At 39.6% G+C, this 27300-nt stretch overlaps 1 protein-coding gene across 1 annotated transcript in view; it reads right to left on the bottom strand.

Moving 5' to 3' along the window:
* The window catches only part of LOC108702260 (rho GTPase-activating protein 15-like), a 297375-nt gene extending 293587 nt beyond the window's left edge, over positions 1 to 3788 (bottom strand). The window contains exons 1-2 of the mRNA XM_041578094.1: positions 3748 to 3788; positions 239 to 326 (exon numbers count right to left, since the gene is read on the bottom strand). Coding sequence (XP_041434028.1) covers positions 239 to 326; positions 3748 to 3788 — 129 coding nt within the window. The remainder of the gene's footprint in view (positions 1 to 238; positions 327 to 3747) is intronic.
* Positions 3789 to 27300: the final 23512 nt, after the last annotated feature.

Below are 27300 nucleotides of genomic sequence, written 5' to 3'. Positions count from 1 at the left end.
TGAGATAAAACACCACTTTGCCTGTCTTGAAATGGTTTCACATTAGCAATGCTTTTTCCTTTTATAATTATGCCTTAAATGCATTCCTAGTGAAAAAACTGTAACTTCAAGATAGTTGCTTTCATCTGATTAAAGGCTTATTAACACTGTAATAAATACATTTCCCATACCTACTGCAAATGCAGGCTTCTTGAAGTAGACTAGTAATTGTTAGATGCCAAAATTCCCTTATACTTACAAAGTTTGATGCAACTTGATCTTTTGTGTCTTTATAGAACTCCAGTTTTGGACCAGAGAGCACAGTATATGAAGCAACCCAATTTTTCCTACAGAAAGACATTATGAGACATATTATTAGAAAAGATGAATATATTACAATTGGTTTGCCTTCTATTGAAAAAACTGATAATCAACAAAAAGTGAATATTGCTCGATAAACTAATAAGCAAGCAGACTGTATTATCTGGAGCAATGATAAACATTCAGGGTGGTAATGGAGATATTCAATGTGGATGATAGTTTAGACACTGAATGCCAAACCATGAATAGCTAATCTGGCTTGTGGTTCTAGGAGACACTTACATAGCAGACCTTTATTCAATTGTCTTAGCCCATTTTGGGATACTTTTCTGAGCCGGGGGAAAGGAAAGGGTGCAGTGCCCAGGGCAGGGTGCAGGTCTGACTTGGAGGGGCCCACCGGGTTTTTCCGGTGTCCTATTAGCCCAATTATTTTTAAAAATGTGAATTTAAAATTGACTCTATGGAAGATGGGTTTCAAGATAACTGATCCCATACCTATATATATATATATATATATATATATACAAAGAAGAAGGTAAGCACTCACAGGTCTTAAAATGTTCAAAAAGTGAAAATTTATTGAAGAATTTTTTCTGACGTTTCGGCTAAACCTATAGCCTTTCTCAAAGTAACAAATGTGAATCTGACCAAACAATTTAAACACTCACATGGCGGGAAAGTGGTGTGATGACGTCATCACGTGTCAGGGGGGAGTGAATACATCAATACAGTGCGTCAAAAACATACAGTGCTATACAAGTATGTGTAAATTAACAAAAAATGAGCATGACATCTCACTGTGACACAAAATATCACAAAGCAGGCATTTAGCAACAGTGTAGCAGCGGAATCAAAACATGATACATCTGTAACGTATTTAGAAAAGCGATACTATGTATAAACTTAGTTACAATGCAAAGCTTGTATAGCTTTAAAGATTACAAGCTTTGCATTGTAACTAAGTTTATGCATTTAGAATTCAGGGGCAACACTAAGCTTCAGCTCTAACACCCAGTTTCCAAAAAATAATGAGCATTGTTATATAAATTTTAATGTCTTTAGTGCACTCACAAACTGATAAAATGTTTCCACTTTTCTTTAGATTAGTAGTAACAATTGAAATTCAAGTTGTGTCTTTAGAGTTGGAAAGGGAGAGCTCTTTCTTTTTCCTTGTTGAGACATGCCCTAGTAGTTTATTATTGGCAAGGAGTTTCAGTTGTTCATTAGTCTTTTAAAGGAGAAGTCCCACTTGCTGGAGGGGGTGAATGGTGCAGAAGAATCAGAAGTAGGATTAAAAGAAGAAGATAAGACTACATTAGCTAGATTGAGGTTAGCATTACTTTGTTACATAAGTCCTGAATTTTTATTATTTTTGTTTTTCTCCAAATACACCTTGCCAAAGTCAATGAATACTTTACATTGTGATGACAGATATGAATATTAGTATCAATTTTCTCACCTAGATGTTTGCTGACCTGGTTCTGAGTATCCATTCTAAAAGCATCAGAGGGTGAGTGAGATTAGATTCCTATGTACAGCCAATGTAACCAGCTAAGAGTGTAATAAAGGAGATAGACCTCATTGACTCTCTAGTCTACAGTAAATACATGAAGTTCATAAGTACCTTACTACAATGATTCAAACTCAGCAACTATATTTAATTACAAATAACATTTCTTTTATGTTTGGTTGCTCTGGGGCAGAATTACATATTTTACAGAACACAATGCATGTCTCGTTCTTCATACGGAACCTAAAAATATCAGAATAGCCTCTCAGATCTTTACTAGACAGATGCCAGGAATTTCAGAAAGCCGCACATGTTCATGTGCTATTCTTTGTGCAGGATTCAACCTGCCTCTAAGAATATCCATCATTTTTCAATTGTTGTCCTTCTTCTATCTTTCCAGCTGAGGGAAGGTTAACAAACTATGCAAGAACATAACCTTAGGCTGACTGATATGCTTTAGCTGTAAACAATTAGACACACAGTAACCAACATATTTACTTGAGAAATTATTTTTACAAATTCATATGTAATGGGATAAACCCATTGGTTTATACTTACAGGGGTTTATTTATCAAAGTCTGAATTTATCTCAATATTTTCTGGGGAAAAAAACACCGAACAAATCTGCATGTTTTTTTTTTTTTTGCCTTATTTATTAAAACACTTTCCAGAAAATTTTGTTTGTGGGAAAAAATCGTGAATTTTTTTTGGGATTTTCCACCTGTAAAATCATATTTTTGCCGATAAGCCCGAAATCTTCGGATTATTGCGCAAAACAAAAAATCTTTGGTACTTCTCCCATTGACTTACTGTAGACTTCCCAGAGGTGCCTCCTGACCTAGCAGTGCAGTTGAATAGAGACATTTTGGCTGATGAAGTTATAGATACAATTAATGCATCCCCCTCCAAGTCTACAGACATTAATATAATGCGCCTATTTACTAACTTATCCATACAGCATGGAAATTCTGGGAGCAGAATTGAAGTGTCATTGGACACTGCAAAAGCTTTTGACACAGTTAAGTGGCAATATTTATTTATAACACTGAACCACTATAGATTTGGCCCAAGATTTAGAACCTGGATACAGACTCTATATGCCCATCCATGGGATAGGATCCTGGTCTGTGGAAGGTTATCTTGGAGCATATGTCCCCTATCCCCAATGCTTTTCGCCCTCACCATTAAACCTCTGGCTATTCGTATTAGGGCAAGTGAAAAGACAGTGGGCTTACAAATAGGAAACGTAACTAAAAAAATATCACTTTATGCTGATGATATACTTTTGTATTTGGCAAATCCACACCAAGCCTTAGAATCTCCTAAAGGTGGTTTCTGAATTTGGCTAATACTTTGGACTTAAAATTAATCACTCTCAATCCATTTTCTTTGTTGTCTAAGGGGGACACTGGGAACGATGGGGTTAAGCTCCATCCTCCAAGAGGCAGGACACTTGGTAATATTAATTAAGGGGCGTGCCATACTTGGCTTAACCCCGCACACTGTGCTGAACCTTCAGTTTTTCAAGTGTCTTGCTACCAGGAGGATGGACTTCCCTAGTGGGGAAAGATTTCTTCGGTCAGCATCGGCTGACACCCAGGGTGATACCAGGAACAGGGCTACCTGCTTCCTAAGGGTTAGCCCCCGTCATGGAACAGCCACCGGGGTATTTCTTCTAGCCACTGCGGCTATATCAACCACCCAGACAATACCTGCACCATACTAGGTAGACAGAAGGTCTGGCCGGTGTTAGCTACTATTGAGGTAAGCTTTCCAGTTTCCCCCAGTATCCATCTGCTACTGTGGCACCGGTTTCCCCCCCTTCCTCCCTTCTGCCAGCCAGTCGCCATAACCTCCCTTTTCTCTCTGGGTCCAGAAAAACCTTAGAAAAGGGGACCCAGAGGGACGCTGCGTCTGTTCTGGTTCTCATTTATTACCTTGGGAAGGATGCGGCTAAGCAACACCGCATCTGGCGCATCCGAAGTTTATTGGCGCCATTCCAGTATGCAACGCCATTTTAAAATGACGTTCGCGGTGGAACGCATTGCATTCCAGTGGCCATCTTGCGGTCACATAACTGAGCGGGTAGACGCGCGCCGCACAGGGGGAGAATAGGAGACTCCTCGGCGCATACAGAGCGACTGGCAGCACAAGGAGGGGAGAGTTAAGTACAGACAAGCAGCGGTTACAGTAACCTGCATGGTTTAACCCACGCACACTTGCTTGGCTATCAGGTGACTCCCAATGGCAGAAGGAAGGCCAGTGGGCTTATTCTCAAGGGCGGGGGGGAGAGCACCCAGCACAACACAGGTCATTTATTTTGCCTGTAACAAATGTCAATCAAAAATTGCTGGGGGCCAGAGTGAGCCACTATGCAGATCTTGTTCTGCTGAGCAAGGGGCTCCTGCCGCTGTGGGGCATAATTCAGATTCATCAGCAAATCAAGCTGAAGATACAAACGTTCAGGGTACTTCCCAAGAACCCGGCCCCAGCAGGGCCCAAGACTTACCGGACCCCCTCTGGGTGGTACAATTGTCACAGTCATTAGCATCCCTTCAGGGGCTCCCAGCTATAGCTGATAATTTAGGCAAAGCACAAGCAAAGCTTGGCCAGAAACAAGGCAGCAAGCGCAAACATTCACATAGCGCCAAAGTCGACAATCTATCTAACACATCCCCTGGCGAGTCGTCAGTAGAACAGGTATCATCTCAGTCAGAGGGCAAGATACCATATTCAGATGAATACTCTGACGAGGAAGAGGAAAATCTAGAGGCTGAGAGAGACCGTGATTCCCAACATGACGTTGATAAAATCATTAAGGGGGTACTCGAAGTACTTAACATTTCACAAACACCAAAACAATCCGAAACATCAAAGCTGTTCAAGAGACAACACAAATAAATCCACATTATGTTTTCCATTGCACGAACAGTTGATGGACATGTTACAGGATGAATGGAACAATCCAGAATTAAAGTTCCAAGCTACTAAGAAGTTTTCAAAGTCCTTCCCCTCTCCCAAAGAAATAGTGGACAAGTGGACGAATCCACCAGTCGTGGATGCCCCAGTATCCAGACTGTCAAAATCTACCGCGCTACCAGTCAATGACGCAGCAGCTTTTAAAGATCCATCAGATAAATGAATGGAAGGGTTCTTAAGAGCAATTTACTCGTCATCTGGCTCATTTCTCAGACCCAGTCTGGCATCGGCCTGGGTTTCCCGAGCTATTCAGTCATAGTCAGAATCATTGGTCAAGGACATCCAAGAGGGAGTCCCCAGAACTGATCTACTATCTTCAGCACAGACAATTGCGGAAGCATCCGCTTATTTGTGTGACACTACTCTAGATGTTTCGCAAATCACAGCTCGAACCTCAGCACTGTCCATAGCGGCACGCAGAACATTGTGGCTTGAAAACTGGTCTGCTGACCTGACTACCGTTTAAAGGCCATAAACTATTCGGAGAGGAACGTGAGAAAATAATCTCACAGGCTACGGGGGGAAAAAGTACCTTTCTCCCTCAGACGAAGAGCAAGTTTAAAGGAACAGCCAGACGTAAAAGCCTGATGAAGGGTGGGTGTTCCCCCCCGAAACGTTGATGTTTGGTGACTGAATAAAAGGGGATAATCCCCGACTGCACTAATCGGTGTGTGTGCGGATCCGTTTCTTTTACACATTGGTTGCTAAGGGACCCGGCCGGGTCAATGGAAGGAACGCACCACCAGCTTGCAGGATTGGTGAACTACAGGTGTGCGGTAGGAGAATTACATTGTAGAGACGTAAAAGCAGCCCACCACAACGTTCACACTTTCACAAGACCAGTGATAAAGGTCGTACACCATGGAAGACCAACAAAACCTTCAACAAACCAGCAGAAGATAAGTCTACCTCAGCCTGACCTGGCACCCCCTCCGGAATCGCTAGAACAAATAGGGGGCAAGTTACTGCAGTTTCAGGAGGCGTGTATCCACCATTCCACAGATGCATGGCTCAACAAAATAGTCTCAGAAGGCTATCACCTCGACTTCATGAAATCACCACGAAAATTTTTCATGTCCACAGTTCCAGTACACCCCAGAAAAGCTCAGGCCTTCTTGTACTGCATTGTCAATCTCGAGCGCACTGGGGTAATTATACCAGTACCACAACAGGAGAGATTCTCAGGGTTCTACTCCAATCTGTTCATAGTGCCAAAGAAGGACTGGTCCTTCAGGCCGGTGCTGGATCTCAAACTGCTAAACAAGTTTATCCGTTCTATTCATTTCAAGATGGAGACTCTCCGTTCTGTGATCCGGGGAATGGAACAAGGACAGCTAATGATGTCATTAGATATCAAAGACGCTTATCTCCATGTCCCAATCTGGGCCCCTCATCAGAAATACCTCCGATTCGCATTTTCGAACCAACACTTCCAGTTTGTGGCACTGCCGTTCGGGCTGTCCTCGGCCCCACGGGTGTTCACCAAGCTAATGGCGGTCACAGCAGCAACATTACGGCTTCAGGGAGTATCTGTGACCCCATATCTGGACGATCTTCTCTTCAAAGCCAGATCAGAAGAGAAGGTCAAGCAGGACCTAAACAAGTCGATTCGACTATTGCAGAGCTTCGGCTGGAAAATGAATTGGTCAAAATCCAACCTTCAAACAAGCATCAAACATCAGATGGTGTTTCTAGGCCTGGAATTCAACACAATCACGCAGTTAGTATGTCTTCCACAAGAGAAACAACACAAGATCATGATCAGGTTCGGTTACTGCTATCCCACCAGAAGCCTACCGTACACATGGCAATGCAGGTTCTGGGTCTCATGGTGTCAACGATCAAAGCGGTACTATTTGCTCAGATTCACCTTCGTGCCTTACAAGCAAATATACTATCATCATGGAGAGGAGGGCCTCTGTCCCGAGCGATCACTCTCAGACAACAAGGGAGACCCTTCAGTGGTGGTTGAGGACGGACAACCTAACCACGGGACAATCCTGGGCGACTCCGGATTGGAATGTCATCTCCATGGACACCAGTCTAAAAGGTTGGGGAGCAACCTGGAACAATCTATCGGCACAAGGTCAATGGTCTCACGGGGAGTCCAAACTCCCCATCAACATCCTAGAATTACGGGCCATAAAACTAGCACTAATTCAATGGTCACGTCTCCTGCACCAAAAACCAGTTCGCATCCAGAGCGACAATGTCACCACAGTGGCGTACATAAATCGCCAGGGAGGAACACGCAGCAAAGCAGCACGGAAGGAAGCTCAGCTCATATTGGGCAGAAGCCAACCAAGTAAGATTGTCGGCCATCCACATTCCGGGAGTGTCCAACATAAAGGCGGACTTTCTCAGTCGAAACCAAGTTCGGCCAGGCGAATGGGAACTTCATCCGGAAGTATTCTCGGAACTAGTGGGTCTCTGGGGCCAGCCACAGATAGATCTGATGGCATCCAAAACCAAAGTAAACACATTCTTCGCACGGGCCCGAGATCCACTAGCGGCGGGGGTGGACGCCATGACACAAGCCTGGACATTAGACCTAGCATACATCCCCCCCCCCTCTTCTGATGTTGCCTCGAGTACTCAAGAAAATCAGGCAGTCAGCACTTACAGTAATTGTAGTAGCTCCTTATTGGCCTCGACGAACATGGTTCTCAGATCTGCAGGAAATGTCAATAGACCGTCCAGTTCGACTACAATGCAGACCAGATCTGCTCAACCAGGGCCCAGTGTCGCATCCCAATCCCGGACTATTCGCTTTGACGGCATGGCTATTGAAGCATCCATCTGGCGAAGACAAGGGATAGCAGAAGAAGTTATTGCCACAATGCTTAAAGCTCATAAACCAATGAATTATATTTCCGATACTTGGATCACTTACAAGACAGTGTTCCTAGTTGCTATTTCATCAACCAGAAGGGTATCCGAACTGAGTGCTCTATCCTCGGATCCGGTCTTTCTGGTGTTCCACAGAGACAAGGCGGTATTACGAACAGTTCCGTAATTTTTACCTAAAGTGGTATCTTCCTTTCATATTAATCAGGAAATCATAGTGCCATCATTATGTCCAGATCCCAAAAACGACAAGGAACGACATCTTCACAATTTAGATGTAGTCAGAGCCTTTCGGTGGTACCTTGATCGGACAAAGACTTTTTGGAAATCACAGACTCTTTTTGTGCTTCCTGACGGTCCTCGTAAAGGTATTCCTGCTTCCAAGACTACAATAGCTAGGTGGATCAAACAAACTAATGGTATTAAAAATTAGTGGTGAGCACAACTTTTCCTTGTTTGTTATAGTTATAAAGGAGCAGTGACCAGCTCCATGTTGTGTATATATATATATATATATATATATATATATATATATATATATATATATATATATATGAAGAATGGCGGCACTCACAGGATTTTCAGGCGAAATAAAGAATACATTTTTCTTTAACTCGACGTTTCGATCCCTCACAGGGATCTTTCTCAAGAGTATACAAACATGCAACCAGTATATATATATATATATATATATATATATATATATATATATATATATATATAAATTACAAAATTATTACTTTCTATTTGCCTCTGAAAAGAAACACTTAATGCTAGCAGAACATTACTGTACACTATATTATTTGCTGTACATGTACAACGAAAACATTTTATGTATTTCAGAATGGTCACATTTGTACCTTTAAAAAATGTCCCTTTTATCTTCTGCTCAGTACAAAAGTTTGTCTGACCTATTTAGAAATAGTACCGCTTAGTGAACATTTATCAGGGGCGAGTATCATCTGGTGACAAGGTTCTGTCCTAAAGTGTTTTGCTCTCTTAATTTTCTGCATCTAAAGCAAAAGATCTTTCATGAAAATACTTTGGTAAGTGGCAGTTCCTCCTTTGGGGAGAAAAAAAATGTCATACCATATTTTCTGTATTTTTCCAGTCCTATTTCCAGGCATGTCATCTCCCTGGTTTAGTAACATGTAGGGTAAGCGAGACTGATTTGCAGATGCTATTGAGACAGCTTCTAAGATCAGCAGCTTTTCAATTCTATTATTTATGCAATTTTTAAATGAAGGCACAGAGATACCATTATTACTGAAATTCATTTTCATTAAATCTTTGATTAATATTTTAGAAATTTAGACATTATTATGTATACAAAAAAGTGCTTCATTTTAAAGAGAATATCATATGTACCAGTGAAAACTAGGACACTGCGACAATGAGAATTGCTTTTGAAAAAAGAAAAGGAGTAAGAAGAATAAAAGAAATATGGTCCCCCGGTACCTAGTGCTATGGGTGCACTGAGAATATGCCAACAGAAGTGTAATGGACAGCTATAGGCCATGATTTCTCCTTGGCAAAAGGAAATAAGGTTTCCTTTAGATCAGTTCTCTGTAAGAGGAGGCTAGGTGGTCTATTTCTCATGAAAGTGCCTCAATGAATTAAACTGACAGATATAACCAATGGTTCCTGCTATCCATCTGGTATCGTTGGTTGTTAGCTGTAGCAAACAAAGTTCTAGGTTGCAAAGCAGCTAGACCTATATTTAATACCCTTCTTTACCAGGCAGAAAATTCAGGAAACGTCAAAAATTCACAAAACACCGGGCCGCAGGCTTAGCTGAACAGGGCCGCTAAACCAGGCGGGTGCATAAGACACGGGTGCGATGCCATGGCAACCCATGCATGAAACTTTCTACAGATCCCCCAAAATGCAGGGAAACAAGCTCAGGAATCCCACTGATTCTCTATTATAGTGAGTTTTTTTTAAAAAATTATTTTCTGTATTTCAATGTAATAATAATAGAAATGAAGTGCATAATATATACGACAACCCCCCCCCCCCCCCCCCGGACCTTGACATGCTTAAGAAACCAGCAACTTTTTAACTTTATGGAGATTTCCAGTGGCTGCTGATTGCCTTCTGTTAAACATAATTTGACTAGAACGTTCTATGTTATATTTAATTTTTCCATTAAAAATTGTCATATTATCAAAGCTGATGATAAGCCAGCCCAATTGATATTCCCTCTTAGTCAAATTGCAGCAGTACCGGCATCTCGTAAAACAAACCCAAAAAATATTATCGATTTCAAAATCTTGAAAAGAATCCTTTTGTTATTTTTTAATGGGCTCTGCAGAAGCACATGGAATTTATAAGTGTCTTTTAAAGAAAACTAGGTTTGTTTGCCGCACACTTTCATCTAGACACAGACCTGAAAGGCAATTTAACAGATGGCAACAATAAACATAATCTCAGGATACCAGCGTAGAGAATACCTTTTTGAATAGGTTTTATAGGATTACAGAAGCCAAACACCTTTTCAAACAGCTTGTGTCTGGTAAGCAGTGCGCTTTTCAGTACTCCCTTAAGGAAAATATATTTTTTTCCCAAAGAGTGAGCGTAAGATGCATTTCTAGCTCCAACCTTCCCCAGCTGATCGTACAAAAACAAATTGAGTCATTGCTGCAAACATGCACGTCTCTAAGAAATGCAACTCCAGAGAAAACCATGTTTAGCCTAAGGTATGTGATTACAAAGCAAGGGACTTCTGCATTTCTTTGTATTATCATATCTTTTTTTGTGTTGGGTGGCTTTAGACTAGCATGGGCACCACGTTGTACCAATTTTTATGTTTTCTAATTGGGGTTATATAATAAAAAAATGCAAGGTTTGCTACAAAATGAAGCATTTTCTCGTCACATCTCATTTGTAGCTATGGGTTACTGCACCTGAGCTAACTTTGTGCCTTTTATTACATATGGTGTTGTCAGGAACTACCCCCAGTGTGAGGTTGGCAGATTGGAGCCTATGTGCTGTGTAACCAAGGATAAGGGGCACATTTACTATTGATCGAATATCGAGGGTTAATTAACCCTCGATATTCGACCGTCAAAGTAAAATCGTTCAACTTCGAATATCGAAGTCGAGAATTTACCGCATTTTGTTCGATCGAAGGAAAAATCGTTCGATTGAATGATTAAATCCTTCAAATTGAATGATTCGAAGGATTTTAATCCATCGATCGAACGATTTTCCTTCGATCAAAAAAAGCTAGGAAAGCTTATGTGGACCTTCCCCATAGGCTAACATTGGTGCTCGGCAGGTTTTAAGTGGCGAAGTAGGTGGTCAAAGTTTTTTTTAAAGAGACAATACTTCGACTATAGAATGGTCGAATAGTCGAAAGATTTTTAGTTCGAATTGTTCGATTCGAAGTCGTAGTCGAAGATCGAAGTAGCCAATTCGATGGTCGAATTAGCCAAAAAAAACTTCGAAATTCGAAGTATTTTTTATTCTAATCCTTCACTTGAGCTTAGTAAATGTGCCTCTAAATGTAAAGGTAGAGACCTTATGATGAGTGAGCAAATAGATTTATTTCAATACATTTTTATTGAATAAAGCAAATAAGTTGTACAGAACATTATTTCCAAAGAAGCATCTCTAATATACATTTGGTAACATATCATATCAAAGGTGACATATATAATCATAGTTTGTATTGAGATATTACCAGTATAACAACTGCAATTAAATGTACCATAAAATACACAATAGTGAATGTCTGTCAAAATAATAATAAAATAAATAAATAAATAAAATAAATAATTAAATAAATAAATAAATAAGTAAAATTGTTTCTACACTGACAACAAAATAAAAACTATGTTACTCCCGCATCGCAGATAAATGGCTTAGGCTCCATACCTGAAGACACGCCAGTGACTGCCCATATTTTAAGTGTGCAACTCACCCAGCTACAGGCATCCCTGGTCACAACTATCACGCAATCTGTCTCTAATGCGGTAGCCACTGCCATAAGGGAGTTACAGAGAGATTTAACAGATTTGGGGGACCGCACTGATAAGCTGGAGACATGTTCTGATGCTGTTGTCTCAAAAATAACAGACATAGAGGACGATAGTGCTTTTCTTAAGGAGGAGGTGACACGCCTAAGAGATATGTGTGAGGACCTGGAAAACAGGTCCCGCAGGCAAAATTTGAGGGTTAGAGGAGTCCCTGAGGAAGTGACTACAGCTGAAATCCCACAATATCTGCAAGAATTGTTTGCAACCCTCTGTCCAGACGAGTCGAAAGAACACTGGATTTTGGACAGGGCCCATCGCTCATTAGGCCCAAAGCCACCTACCGCCAAGCCGCCGAGAGATATTGTTATCTGCTTCCATTATTATCAGAGAAAGGAAGCTCTTCTTGCTAAGACAAGATCACTTAAGATGATATCATTCCGCAACCATAACCTACAGATATTTGCAGATCTTTCTCCAATCACGCTTGCGAAAAGGAGAGACCTACGCTTTCTTACGCAGCAGCTACGGGAACACAATATCCCATACAGATGGGGATATCCCTTTAAGCTAGTGGTCAACCGGCTCGGACATACATATATTCTGCAGAATCCCTCCAACGCCTCTAAATTTTTGCAGGCTTTGGGCGTCAACTCTGATCAAAATGTATCGCTTCAGCTCCCTGCTCCGCCTGAGAAACCTGCTTCGCCATTACACCAAGAATGGAGCACTACGTCAGGTTCTTAACGTCCGATGTCACCCAGACTTGCACTAAGCCCCTCTCCTCCTCAAGACACCTGAGGCTTCGTTACTTTGCTGGATACCGCCATTGTTTATCTCTACTTTATTACCCTTCACACCATGGGAATCCACGATGGGTAGTCTCGACTTACTTTGCCATCTGTGTACTATACACACTCTGTGACGCTGCCAGGGTTCGTCTGCTGACCCCCACATAGTGGAGTTCTTGGGAACGCTCAACATAGGCCCAGGTTGGTTTCACCTGCGCCCTAGTCTTTATCCTTGGGATCTAATAACTTTTTATTTTGTTTTTTCTCTCTTGGGTACGCATTGCTTAATCCCCACTTGTAAGGGGTGGGAAGCGGCAAAATTTGATTTTTGATCTTGATGTACCCAACAGTTCCTGATGTGTTTCTGTCATTTTTTTCCTTTTTTGTTATTTTTTCTCTCACTAAATTTGTTAAGGTCTCTGGAGAACTTGACATTATTCGGTCACTCTGCTTCATTTTTCTTATGATCTTCTCTTTATTGGGCTTTATTGAATGCCTTGTTATTATTGTATTAGTTATATTTCTCATGTTACAGCCAAAGGGATCGAACTGCAAGTCTGATCAACCTGTGATATTTTTGTCGCTTTCAATATTGAAGAACGATACAGCTTTTCTCTATGTTTTAACTCATGGCGAGGATAGTATCCATTAATGTGAAGGGTCTCAATAGCATTATGAAACGATACTTGGCATTGAAAGAGATTAGGACCCTGAAAGCTGATATTGCATTCATTCAAGAGACTCACTTTATGAAGACAGGTACCTCTAGGCTTTATTCCAAGTATTACCCAACAGCTTTCTATGCCTCAGGTCCTACTAAAAAAGCTGGGGTGGCTATTCTTATTCATAAAGATTGCCCATTGATGGTTGATCAGACTTTCAGCGACCCTAAGGGTCATTATTTATTGTTGATTGGTAAATATGCAAATGTATCAGTGACCCTACTGAATGTCTACTCACCCAATACGCATCAGATTCGTTTTCTGAAAAGAATGACTGCCAAAATTGTGCAATCCGATTCTTCCTATGGCATTCTAGGGGGGGATTTCAATGTTGTATATTCTCAAATGGCAGATCGCTCTCACCCTTCCCCAGATAAGCAGGCCCATTTGATTTCACGTAGTTTCCGACAGCTAATACGACAGACACATATGTTTGATGCTTGGCGTATTAATCATCCAAAAGACAAACAGTACACTTTCTATTCTCCGGTGTATAAGGTCCATTCCCGTATTGATAACTTTCTTATTTCACAATCGGTTCTGCATATACGATATTCTACAGAAATTTATCCGATCACTTGGTCTGACCATGCGCCCATAGCTCTCACCCTTGATTTACTTAAACCTCCACCTAGGGAACCTCATTGGCGGCTGAATGAGTCTATATTGCATGACCTAGAGGCCTTTAAACAAATTGAGATTAGCCTTAAGGAATATTTTCTGATTAATGAGGGTTCAGTCCAGGATTTGTCTGTTATGTGGGAAGCCCATAAGGCCTCAGTTAGGGGCCATTTTATAGCTCTGTCTGCTAGCAAGCGGAAGACAAGGACGGCATCATACTTCTCCCTACATAGAAAGCTTAGGGATTTAGAAACACAATATAATTTACATGGTTCTGCCCTTATACTTGACCAAATTGTGACTCTTAGAAAGGATTTAGCTAAACTTAAGCATGACGAAGTTTCCAAAGCCATACTTTGGACGAAGCAGGCTTTTTATGTAAAAGGTGACAGGCAGCACACTCTTTTGGCATGAAAGCTGAAAGATCAACAGCTATCTTCTCGAATTACTGCAATCCAAAATGAGGCTGGGCAACTTACTTATGACCCCAATCAAATTGGGGATCAGTTCCACAAATTTTACCATAAGTTGTATAATTTATCTCATCCTACTCCAATGAAAAGCGGTGTATCTAATGACCCCATAAATGCCTTTCTAAAAGACCTTAACTTACCCAAATTTCAGACAGATGACTTAGAAATATTAAATAGTGAAATCACCCTAGAGGAGCTAACATATACTTTAACAAATATGCCTAGTGGCAAAACACCAGGGCCGGATGGGCTACCTTACAAATATTATAAACTTTTTTCACACATTCTCTCCCCTTATTTGCTGAAGCTTTTTAATCAGTTTTTACATGGAGCTCCAATACCTAGGACAATTCAGGCCTCCTACTTATCTCTTATACCTAAAGAAGGGAAGGACCATACTTTGTGTACGAATTATAGACCCATTGCACTTTTGAATTCGGACCTTAAACTCTTTTCAAAAATCTTAGCTAATAGATTAGCCCCGATACTCCCTAAATTGATACACCGAGATCAGGTCGGATTTATTCTGGGCCGCCAGGCAGGTGACAACACTAGGCGGGTTGTTAACCTCATTGAAATGCTCAATAGAACTAGTACTCCGTCAGTGGTCCTAAGCCTTGATGCCGAAAAGGCATTTGATAGATTAAATTGGACGTATCTATTTTCCCTACTTTCCCACCTGAATTTGAGAGGCCCATATCTATCAGCCCTACGAAATCTTTATAGTCATCCCTCAACCCATTTAAAGCTTTTTGGTCAATCTAATAAGACTATCCCAATAACAAATGGTACGCGGCAGGGCTGTCCTCTTTCACCCCTCTTATATGATCTCAGCATAGAGCCTTTAGCAGCAGCAATTAGATTGAACCCAAATATCTCTGGTGTCCCAATTAATTCGGTGCAATTTAAAATCGCCCTTTTTGCAGATGATGTTATTCTAACGTTAACTAGACCGCATGTGTCTTTGCCTAATTTGCATGCCTTGATAAATGATTTTAGCTCTTTCTCTGGCTATAAATTGAATCTCTCGAAGTCAGAAGCCCTATCTCTCAATGTCCCTGTAGCGGATCTTCAGCTATTCAAGGCTAACTTCAATTATAGATGGAAGGAGGACTCGATTACTTATCTAGGCACGCAACTTACAGCTACATATGAATCCTTATATACCGCTAACTTTACTCCCCTTGTGAGTCTCACCAAACAACTGTTTACCAAATGGTCACAATTTCCGATATCGTGGTTTGGCAGAATTGCTGCTATTAAAATGAGTATTTTACCTAAGTATCTTTATCTGTTCGAAACCTTGCCAGTTACAGTTCCCCCAAAAATTCTGAAAGGTATACAAGGTTTGTTTCACGCTTTTGTCTGGGGTCAAAAGAGCCACCGCATAGCTAAGTCGGTCCTGACCACTTCCACCAGTTTTGGTGGCTTAGGGGTCCCCCATTTGCAAGGGTATTATGAGGCGTCGCAATTGCGGCAACTGTTAGCCTGGTCGACTCAATCTTCTCCCACTGTTTGGGCGCTGATTGAGAACTTGGTCTCTCCGGATGTCTCAATTAATTCCCGCATATGGTCTAACACGGTCAAGGATACCACCAGAAAGGGCTTGCTCCCGACCACCCAACTGACCTTGAAAATATGGGACAAATTAAAACTTAAACGGGACCTGATCTCACAATTTTCCTTAAATGTCAGTTACTTTCATAATCCTAATTTCCCCCCGGGCATGCATGCCTCGTTTTGTAAACGGTGGGGTCAGACGGGCTTATTCACTCTTGGTGACTTGATTAAACCACTCTCTAAAGCCCCTTTAACGTTACTGGAGCTAAGGGACCTGGCACCACATTCCACTCTATATCAGTTTGAATACTTTCAGCTTCGTCACTTTCTCTATCCATACCTAACGGCTGCAAAGTCAAGTGATTGTACAGCCTTTGAGACCCTTGCTAAATTGGGACTTCCACGAAAAGGGCTTATTTCTCAGATGTATAAGCTTCTCACTGAACCTTTGGAAGTAGGCTTATCACAGCATGCCTATATGCGTAAATGGAATAATGTAACCCACGATAGTCTAACTGCGACTGACTGGTTGGCAATTTGGAAGAACGCCCGGCGAATGGTTACATGTGTGAGACAGAAGGAAAACATTTATAAGATATTGATGTTTTGGTATTATACCCCTGATAGATTACATAAACTATTTCCTGACCATTCGCCCCTTTGCTGGAGACATTGTGGGGAACTAGGCACGCTTCCTCACATTTTCTGGGATTGCCCAATTATTCGGGCCAATGTGGCGAGAGGTCAAGAAAATATTGGATCAGGTGCTAATAACCCCAGTCCCCTTGGAAATTTCTACCTTTCTCATGGGCAGACCATTTCTTGGTGTACCTACTGCAGGCCAGAAGTTGGCCAATCATATTCTGACGGCGGCACGGGTGGCAGTAGCGGCTAAATGGAAGACTCTTACTTGTCCAAGCACTCAGGAAATAGTCAATAAAGTAAATGCTAACAGAGCTTTTGAGGCAAATATTGCCTATCTGCAAAATACCACTCTCCAACATTTAAATATTTGGTCTATTTGGGAGCTACGGGGCTTTGTTTCGCATAATGTCTCCAGCACTGATGGTAGGGCTTTGCAACCCCAAATTATGCCTCAGACCAGAACTTTGACTATATAGGGGTACTGCTTAGTTTATCTGTCTGTGTGATGGAAGTTCTTTTTATGTCTTTGTTCGACCGGAGGCAAGCCATGTGTTAATTGATGCATACGAATATACTATGACCTGGTCAGTGGTGTTGGCCTGAATTTATTGAATATGTACTCTATGTATCCCTTTTGTTCTTAGGATATGTGGGAATTCCCTATTTTCTTTCTTTCTGCTCAGTGACCGATCTTTTTTCTTTTCTTTTACTTCTTTTCCTTCTTTATAATTTATTATTTGTTTTCTTTTTGCTGTCTCTGTTGTATTTTTATTTTTTTGCAATAACTTTCAATAAAAATATAAGTTACAAAAAAAAAAACTATGTTACTATAGAGAAAAAAGGATGCTAGGAACACCAGGCCCAAATCTATACTCAATCCAGGGACTCCAGATTACTAAAAGTTTCTGGTGGGTGTCACCAAATGGGGGTCAAATCGGATGCACTTCTGTTTCCAGGCATGTGCTAGGGTCCTTTTGGCAGCGGACATAATAAACGTATACAGTCGGAATTGGGCATGGTTCAATCCCTCAGGTTTGAGCAAATAGATTTTTTGTAAAAATTAAAGATGAAAATAAAGTCAAGCCAATACTGACCAGTGGTTACAAAACACATGTTTGTCTACGTTAGTTAGGCTTAAATGCGACCATTGAAAGATACAGGTGAGTCAAAGGCTAATAAGAGATAAGTAAGTAACAGTTTTAATATAGATTTACAATGATTACCTAAACAAACATATTGGGGGTTCTTTGACAATGCCCCAGATACAAGTTATAGGGAAATATTACATGCTTTAATGCTCTTTTATCCAGCACTTGCATTCTTACATTCTGCACCTTGTGCCAGATTAAGAGTCATTGGTGGGATGGCTATTTGCCTCCTCATGTAATGTGAAAACAAGGCTTAGGGCACTCTGAAAAGCCACACATGGACCAAAAGCACTGATTTAAAAAGTAGATTTTTTTTTTTATTTAAACAATCATCTCGAGCCTCCTCAGCCCACCTTTTATGAATATTCATAATACACAAGGCCTTGTGCTCCATTCAGGAGGTCAAGCACCTGCAACACAGGCACTCACATTGGGGAGGGGGGCAAATTGCATAATACATGGAGAAAACAACTATACCAAATGTAAATATTTTTCAAATGATATGTATATATTTTTACAGTTTTATAGAATGCAAACCTTTCACAGCAGAATCCCACATTCACTTTCATCTGCCAAACTGAAACACAAGCATTTATTTTAACACTGGAAACCTGCTAGTGTGTACAATATTCTTTCATCATATGAGCTAACCTGCTGTAGATATCTGTTTATCCTTCAGCAACAGGGATCTGTACCCAGTGTTTTGATCTACTCTGATTGCTCACAGTAAATGGCAACTCAGCATATCCCAGAGGCAATAGGGTTTCTATAGTGACACTGAGGTGCACTGAATAGTTCTGCTTTATGACTGCTTTGTTTGACAAGCTGGTTAATAGCTGACACGGTGGAGTTGTTATAAGTTGGATTAGCCTTTCTCATGTACTGATATAAATACTTCACTAAGCTAGATGCTGCTGCTGTTAGCAATGAGCTTTATTACTCTGATCTTTATAGCCAAGCAGCAGACCAACCACATTTCAGGCAATAAGGATTGACTCATATTGACCACTGGCTATTATCACGCTGTCCTGGTAATTAGGAATATCCAGCACTTACAATTGCATTTATATCTTTTCTGGTCTTGACTATGGGGAATTAGAGAGTGAAATTCCTTAATAATATAATAATATATTTGGGTAATCATTATTGAATATGTTTCATTATGTTTGAATGGTCCATTTACTTCCCAAGGGGTGCAGGGCCATAAGTATAAATGCCTGCCTCTGCCATATAGCTTGTAGTGTAGAATTTCATTTGGAAAGAGCTCATGGTGATCTTCTGCATCAACCAGACCAATGCCGCATTCTAAAACTCTACTAAATAAGTGTAATAGGTGCAAAATGTATTTAGAAACCCACAGCAACAAATAAGCAGGTAGCATTTAATTTCATATTAATGTATCTATCTAAAAAATTATAAAAAGGGTTTATTAAAATCAACAATTTACCTTAAAATGTTACTAAAACTAATACTAATAATTGTTAAAACTTCCTGATCTTGTTTACCTGGAAAATAAGCGTATGCGTTTTAACACAGCCAAATTCAAGGCAGAATAAAAAAAGTAATACAGGCTTTATGGTAGACTATTTTATTTTCAAAGTGATATTTTCCTTTATTCCGTAGTACATCCCTGCCCCCTTGTGCCATCAAAAGGAATTACTTACAACCATTGTTAACAATTGTATTCCACTAAATGAAACACACTTCAAGTTGGACTATGCTGTGAGTTCAAGGTCAATGCCTAACTCTTTTCAGTTCATCTCTTCTTGATCCATGCAGAGAAATGACAAGGTAACATGATTCGGGGTCAGCTGCATTGCAAATACTGTTACACAGGGATAGAAAATGGAGATCAATCGTAGCAGACAGTGTCTTCAGGATTATCAGAGCTCACTACATGCCACTGTCAGCTCACTTGAATTAAATGCAATGAAAGCCTCTGTCATATCTTTTTAACAAAGACTGTATTCTCAGTTTTGGCAAAGTAAATAAAGATTTCACTTGGACTTAAAGTTAATTTTGTTGTCAAATGGGTCTCAATGTCTTTGCAATGACATTGTCGACAATGAAAAGTTGTAACATCTACAGATCATCCATATAAAATAGTTTGTGTTAGGAAGTGTAGGAGTATTTTTTTTACTTTGATATTTTAGGTGTTTTTCAAGAATTTGTATATAAATAAAAATGCCATTAATATACAACCAGGAATGATAAAGTGTTTCTTATAGCTGCATAGATTGCCATGATGCTCAGTTTGGAATCAGCAGATAATTCAAATGACTTTTTCTGCTGTACAGTGCTGTGTAAATAAGGTGCTATATAAGTAAAAAAATATATATATATACATGAATATATTTTTTACATATACAAATACTGTATATATAAGATATGCATTTTTCATTATATGAATAATATAATATTTAGAATGGAATAAGTTTGCACTTACAAAGACAGCCCCTGGGTTACTCTGTGTTGGTCAGGTCAGATCTTAGATGTCATGTACAGTAGATTTTTCTGTCTATCGACACTGAAGTATATAGAATAACTAAATAAATGGCTGTATTGTCAGTGCTGGTATATTAATGAATGTAGTGGGCTATTTATCAACAGTCTCATTTTAGTGGTTTTAGAGGTTTTTGAAACCACTACTAAACCCTCTTCTCTAAAACCATGAATGTCATGAAATTAATAATCTATATTAAAATATCCAAACTGAAAAAACACAAATGGTAAAAGTTGCAGAAAAGTTGCAAAAACTGCAACTTTTACAACTAATCACATAATAACTTTGACTGTTTGTATTGTTGCACAAAAGCCAGCTTCAAAAACACATGAAAACCTCTAAAACCATGAGTCAAAGAAAGATCTTCCAGTTGTAAAAAGGGACATCTGCCATTGACCTCTACATGATTTTAGCAGGTTTTAGCTGGAGTATTTTCGTAATTGTTTTGTTACATAATAAAGCCTGAAAAAGTTCAGCTTTTTTTCCCCATGACTTTTTTTTGGATTTTTGGCATCCAAAAGCCCAACCTGAAGGGAGCTCCCTGTGTGAGCAGCCATGTCCGGTCGCTCACATGCGCATAAAAGATGCCACAAATTGCTCATTATGCACATGTGCGTGATGTCACATGTGCATTATGTGCATGCGAGTGACCGGGCATGGCTGCTTGCACCTGGAGCTCACTCTCAGTGCGAGTAGCCTAGCGCTGGCTGTTATCCCCAACCGGATTGCGGCCTCTATTAGCCCACACCTTTGGTTGCGGATAACATTTTTACCCAACAGGTGCCCTATAATGATGGATTTTGTTTTAGATGAGTGTTGTGTATAGCTGCATATATGATACAATCATAAAAATATCTACTGCATGGTAGTGCAGGTACAAATGCCTGCATATATGAATATATAATATATATATATATTTGTGATCAGGACTGCCATCAGTAATCATGGTGCTGCATATTACTAATTCAAAAAATATGAACCAGACACACATTTTCACGCCAATCCATCCTGCTCACCATTATGTCCAAACCCCATCCATCATGTTTCAAAAAATGCCCATTCCCTCATGAGCATCATGCTCTTTACAGAAGTTATCTCTTGGGCATGTGAACAGCATGTCATGCCATCCTTCTTTCACCTCTCTCCCACCCGACCAGGGACTCACTTCTTTAATCATAATTACAGTACCACAAAAAGATATCTGCCCCCTACTAAAAAAAATGTTGAGAACCATACTATCAGTCCAGTTGAATCTCATACCTGGAATTCCTTCAGCCCTATTAGGGTATTGATTAAGCAATATGAAAGTATTCAATTAAAAAAAAAAAAAAAGATTGTAGTAAAGCAAACAACTATTCTAGCTGTCCATTGATGACTGAAGATTAAGGCAACTTCCATGGTCCAAAAACTACAAACTGTATTGTTTCTGTTTGTCACACTGTATGTCCCTACAAGACTATGAGCAGGGCTGCCATCAGGAGGTCACAGGGGGACAGTTGTCCTGGGCCCGCAGGATTTTGTGTCTAAGGGGGGACCCGGCCATGCTTCACTTACTTGATTAGTCGGGCCCCCCTGTCTTCAGGGTGCTGCACAGCAGCTCTGTGCACGGAAGCTTTTCTCCTATTAAGATTTCCTGTAACCTCATTGGTCCTTTAAGAATAAGTCCCGGTAAATCTGCATTGGGATTGGATCTCCTTATCCAATCCCTGTACAGCTTTACCGGGACTTATTCTTAAAGGACCTTGAGGGTACAGAAAATCTTAATAGGAGAAAAGCTTCCATGCTCCTATTTTGTCCAGTTGGCAGCACGCTGAAGACAATGGGCCTGGCTAATCAAGTAAGTGAAGCATTGCCGGGCCCCCCTTCAGACACTAAACCCTGGCAAGCAATTTTTTTGAAAAATTTGGGGGGATCTAGCCAAGTTTTTTGTTATACTTGCAGGGGGGGGCCTGATTACCAATGGCTTTTTATAACTTGTGGGGGGGGGGCAGGCCATCAATTTCTTTTACTTGAGGGGGTCCCTGATCACCATTTTTTTTAAAAAAAAACTTTTATGGGGCCCTGGCGCCAATGTTTTTTTTTAACTTTTAGGGGGACCCTGATCACCAATTATTTTTTTTAACTTATAGGGGGCCCTGATCACCAATTATATTTTTTAACTTATAGGGGGGCCCTGATCACCAATTATTATTTTTTTAACTTGTAGGGGGGCTCTAACCACCAATTTTCTTTTTTAACTTGTAGGGGGGCCTGACCACCAATTATTTTTTTTTTACTTGTAGGGGGGCCCTGATCACCAATTATTTTTTTTAACTTGTAGGGGGCCTGACCATCAATAGCTTTTTATAGATTGTGTGTGTGGGAGGGGCTACCTTTTTTAGCACTGATGTTTATGTGGTCTTTTAACTGTAGTGTGGAATGGGCGGGATCTGGGGTGGGGCTTGGGGGCTGGGGTGGGCAGGGCTCAGGGGCCCTGAACATTTTGTTGTACGGGGCCCCCTGATTTCTAATGGCGGCCCTGGCTATGAGCACTCATGAAACTATATATAGCAAACTATAATAATAACAATAAGACCCTAATATGCCTTCTGTTCAATAGGGATGTAGCGAACCGCCGATAATGTGTTCGCGAACACCGGCAAAAAATGCGAACAGTTCGCGAACAGTTCGCGAACTTCGAACATCCGAAAATCGTTCGATTCGAACGATCGAAGGATTTTAATCGTTCGATCGAACGATTTTCGTTCGATTTTAGCGACCGAATGGTCGAATGGTCGAACGATTTTGACGCGAACGCCTATTGGCGAACGTCGCGCGACGTTCGCGAACTTGCGGCGGACGCGAACAGCCGATGTTCGCGCGAACAAGTTCGCCGCAGAACAGTCCGCGACATCCCTACTGTTCAATACCCCAGTCCCAGTGACTGTGTTCCCTTCCTTGTTTTAGTACACTTTTACAATATGGTTTACTTGTAAGCACATAATATACACATTAAATACTGTGATTATACTGCTTCAAATGGGACAGAAATGTAAAAAGATGATGAAAAATGTACTGTATAATCATATATAAACAAAATCCAAAAGTAAAGATAACATTTGAGTTCAGTTTCCTACGCTTGCGATAGTTTGCTTACCTTTATAATTTAGAGCAGTTTCATCCAGATTTTTCTATACAATGGACGGTTATGCTCTGTATAATACGTTTTATGCTCACATTTTAATTCTAGGCCTAAAACATATTATACTGAGCATTGTATAATAAATAATAAATTATGTCATACATATAATTCAGTGAAACTCTTGGGCATTCTATGGGATCATCATTCTATGGGACCTCATATATCCTGCAGGCCTCCAATTATACAGCTGTAATGTAGTGTACTGAGACATACAATATGGACACTGGAATGACTACATGGTTTTTGGAACTTTTTGGAGTTTTGGTTTTGGAGTCTTTTATGCTAGGTTATATTATGGAGGCATTTAAAACATAACACTAATGTCTATCTTTTATGGCTATTTATGGAGTGGCAAGATAATTGTTTTATTTCTATTTGTTAACATTTGTATGCATCTCATTACTGGCAAAACTTTATATTTTACCATTACATTTTACCCACCAAAAACTAATATCATATTTTAGTGGTTTCACTACTGGTTAAGCACCCTTGTACTGTACCTCATGTAGACTTTGGAATTCTCTTTGAAAGTCCCATGTACTTATTGATACAGTGTCATCTATGTGGACCCTGTACCATGATGCCTATAACCCCCACTAACTCCACTGACTTTAGTTTAGTGATTGCACACACAAAAGTGGTAAGGCAAATCTGACCAGTCTGATTATCCCTCAATGCTAAGTCGTGCTTGTGAACCACAACCAAGACCAATGTGGTCTTTACCTGCCCTGAACAAGCCCCTTTCAGCTGTTTGTATTTAATGTATATTCATATTGACTCCAGGCCTGATCAAGAGTGACCAACAAATGTCTACCCATGTCTGGGCACAGTTAAACTGAAAATAGTTGACGTCTTTATGCAAATTTCTTGCAAACGTTTGGTTCAAACTTTTGCCCAAGTTATCAAGCATACATAGACCAGTAATTTTCTGATTCTGCTGTTAGAGCAAAAGAACACAAACATTTTCAAGACGTTGTGACAATCATTAAGGTTTATCAAATTTTCATTGTTATTTTTTACGACCTGCCATGTGGGCATGACCCATTAAACCCACTTTTTTCCTCTCAAAGACGGAATATTCCATTATTATGATAGCACACGGCTGTCAATTTAAGGGGAAAGCAGAGCTTCAGTCCCGCCCACCTTGTGCTACTGTACAAGTGCCAAACACTCAGTTCGTCATCTAAAAACAATTTACAATAATATTAGTTGTCAGTAAATATTCAAACACACAACTCATAAGGCTATAAAATGGATTAGAAGCAATTTAAAAAAGAATTAACAAACTAGAGGAAGAGTATATTGTCAACAAACAAATGCTTTATCATAGCACTGTAATTCGGAATTTTAATTACCCCTCTGCTTCTGTAACAAAACAATGCCTGAACTGGCAGCCATTTGAATCTCTCACAGGTCATTGAGCATCCCAGTTAATTACTCTATGAATAGCCTGTTTTTCTCCCCTCTGGAAACACGTTTCTAATGGCAGTCAAGGTCTGACAAATGTGTCATCGACATAATTAGCTAGGAAGCAACACAAAACATTAAACATGCTTTGTGCCGACAACTATCAAAACATTTCATTTGTTGTCAATTATTCATCACTTTGTAGGTTTTGAAGGGGTTGTTATTATGGAAATAAGTCCAGATGCTAACAAGGTTAGAGTTTTTGATTTAAATTAGTAATCAGAGGGTAACTTGAACAAATAAAAACAGTTCTATTGTATTCAGATTGAACCAGTTTTCAATCAAAAGTAGATTACAAAAGGAATTTGTTCTGCTAAAATCTTTATCGAAAAGTAATTGCAAATTAGTTTCAAATATGAAATGAACAGCAGTTGTGTGTCATTGCAGTTAACTGAGGACGTTCTGAAGGTCTGGTGTAAAGAATTTACACTAAATATTTAAACATTCCCCAACTTCATAAAATTTGATTTACATTTTTTTGGAAGAAATCATTTGTTTTGGATCAGGAAATTATTCTTGATGTATAGATTGTAAGCCAATAAATAAATATATTTCTTTTATTACTGATCACAGAGTGCTTATTTTGATGGTACAAGGCCTACAATATACAAATCACAAAATGTATTGGATCTTATCTCTTATGAGTAACTTACTTTTTTCAAGAATTTTTTGGTAAGCATTTATTTACATGATTAAGTCATCCTGTCTTAAAAACAAGACTGTTTTAATGAAATTGTTCAGTCTAACTATATTGAAAAAAAAAAATCTAATATAGTTAATTAGCCAAAAATGTAATCTATAAAGGCTGGAGTGACTGGATATCTAACATAATAGCCAGAATAGGATACTTCCTGCTTTGCAGCTCTCTCTTGCTTTCCACAGATTGGATACCAGGCAGTAACCAATCAGAGTCTTGAGGGAAGGCCATAACTGTTTCTATTTAGCCAGTTTTTATTTTTACACTGAACTGTTCCTTTAAGCAATGCTTCCAGTGCATTTAAGAGACTATTGAGCATTAATTAACATTTACACATTACATCCACGCCTGCCCTACCAGAGTTTACAAATAACAACCTTATAATTGACTACTATAGCATTGCTCCCTATCTTAGGCAAGTTTGGTCAGTAAACCAATACATGTGACAGTTCTGGCAGAAATACAAACATTACGGGACTGCATGAATAGATTTATGAGTATCTCAGGCTTTATAACATTACTTATGGTGTTCCAGAAGACCCACATTAGAGGCATATTTTATAAGAAACTAATTTCTACATGTAAGAAGACCAACAACATGTAAGTTGTAGGAAGAAGACTAATATGCTCCTGTAGACCTATGTCACATGGGACAATAAAATCAAGCACGTAGACTTAGAAAAGGCATATGGGATAGATGAATGGCCTAAAGCAGGGATCCCCAACCTTTTGAACCCATGAGCAACATTCAGAAGTAAAAGGGGTTGGGGAGCCAACACTAGCATGAAAAATGTTATTGGGTGCCAAATAAGTGCTGTGATTGGCCATTTGGTAGCCCTTATGTTGATTGTCAACCTACATTGAGGCTCTGGTGGCAGTACACCTGGTTTTTATACAACTAAAACTTTCCTCCAAGAATGGAATTCAAAAATAAGCTCCTGGTTTGAGGCCACTGGGAGCAACATCCAAAGGGGTTGGAGAGCAACATGTTGCTCACGAGCTACTGGATAAAAAATAACTGGAAAAACATGGATAAAAACAAACTGACCATATCAATGGTTTTCGTCATCTGCAATTGTATTTCTGATATGTTTAGAATAATGTCTTTTCAATGCATTGACAAAGGCAAGCATGAAAGCATAGGACAAAATTGAATGTGCTTAAATGCTATTCACAAAGATACTTGCATTCACACATGTTTTTTTGGCTAGTGCTTATATGTTAGTCAGCCTAAATGGATGAACAACAAACATTTTTCAGGGGAGTACATAATTCAAAAGACTTGAACATAGAGAATCAAATGCAGTATTTGGGCATGTATTTTGGTATGTGTTTTTTGTGGGCATCCATAAACTCCCCAAAAGATTCTTACAGATGTTTTTTTGCCATAGATGAAAATTTCTACTGTATATTGTGTGCCTAAAGTCTTTCTTGAACTAGAACAATTTTTTGTGAAAAATAAATTGTCAGTACCCAAATGATAAATAATGTTTCAAAAAAGTGCCAAATCAAATTTGTTCCCTGGTTTCATTTAAGCAACTTGGCTAAATAAACATGCCCTGAGCTTTTATGAACTTAGACATTACAGTTGAATTCCTTCTAGAAAAAAAAAATTGGCGCACGTCAAAATTGGAGCACGCATAAAAATTATTCAGACGCTGTTGACTTTAATGTATTTGGACCAAATAGTCATGCATATAAAAAGTGTAGCTTGCGTCAAAATATTTTTGACACCCATTAACTTCAATGTGTTTTGCAAATTTTTCACGAATCACATTTTGCCGTTTCAGCCAAGGCAAAACGGCACAGATTTGCCAATCACTACTTCTTACCAGTGTTTTGCAGTTAGAGATATTCATAACAATGTACTCTGGATACT

The sequence above is a fragment of the Xenopus laevis genome, chromosome 9_10S (assembly GCF_017654675.1).
Source record: "Xenopus laevis strain J_2021 chromosome 9_10S, Xenopus_laevis_v10.1, whole genome shotgun sequence".
NCBI classification, from domain to species: Eukaryota; Metazoa; Chordata; class Amphibia; order Anura; family Pipidae; genus Xenopus; species Xenopus laevis.
The sequence above is the reverse complement of the archived record's forward strand: the minus strand, read 5'-3'. Positions and strand labels throughout refer to the sequence as shown.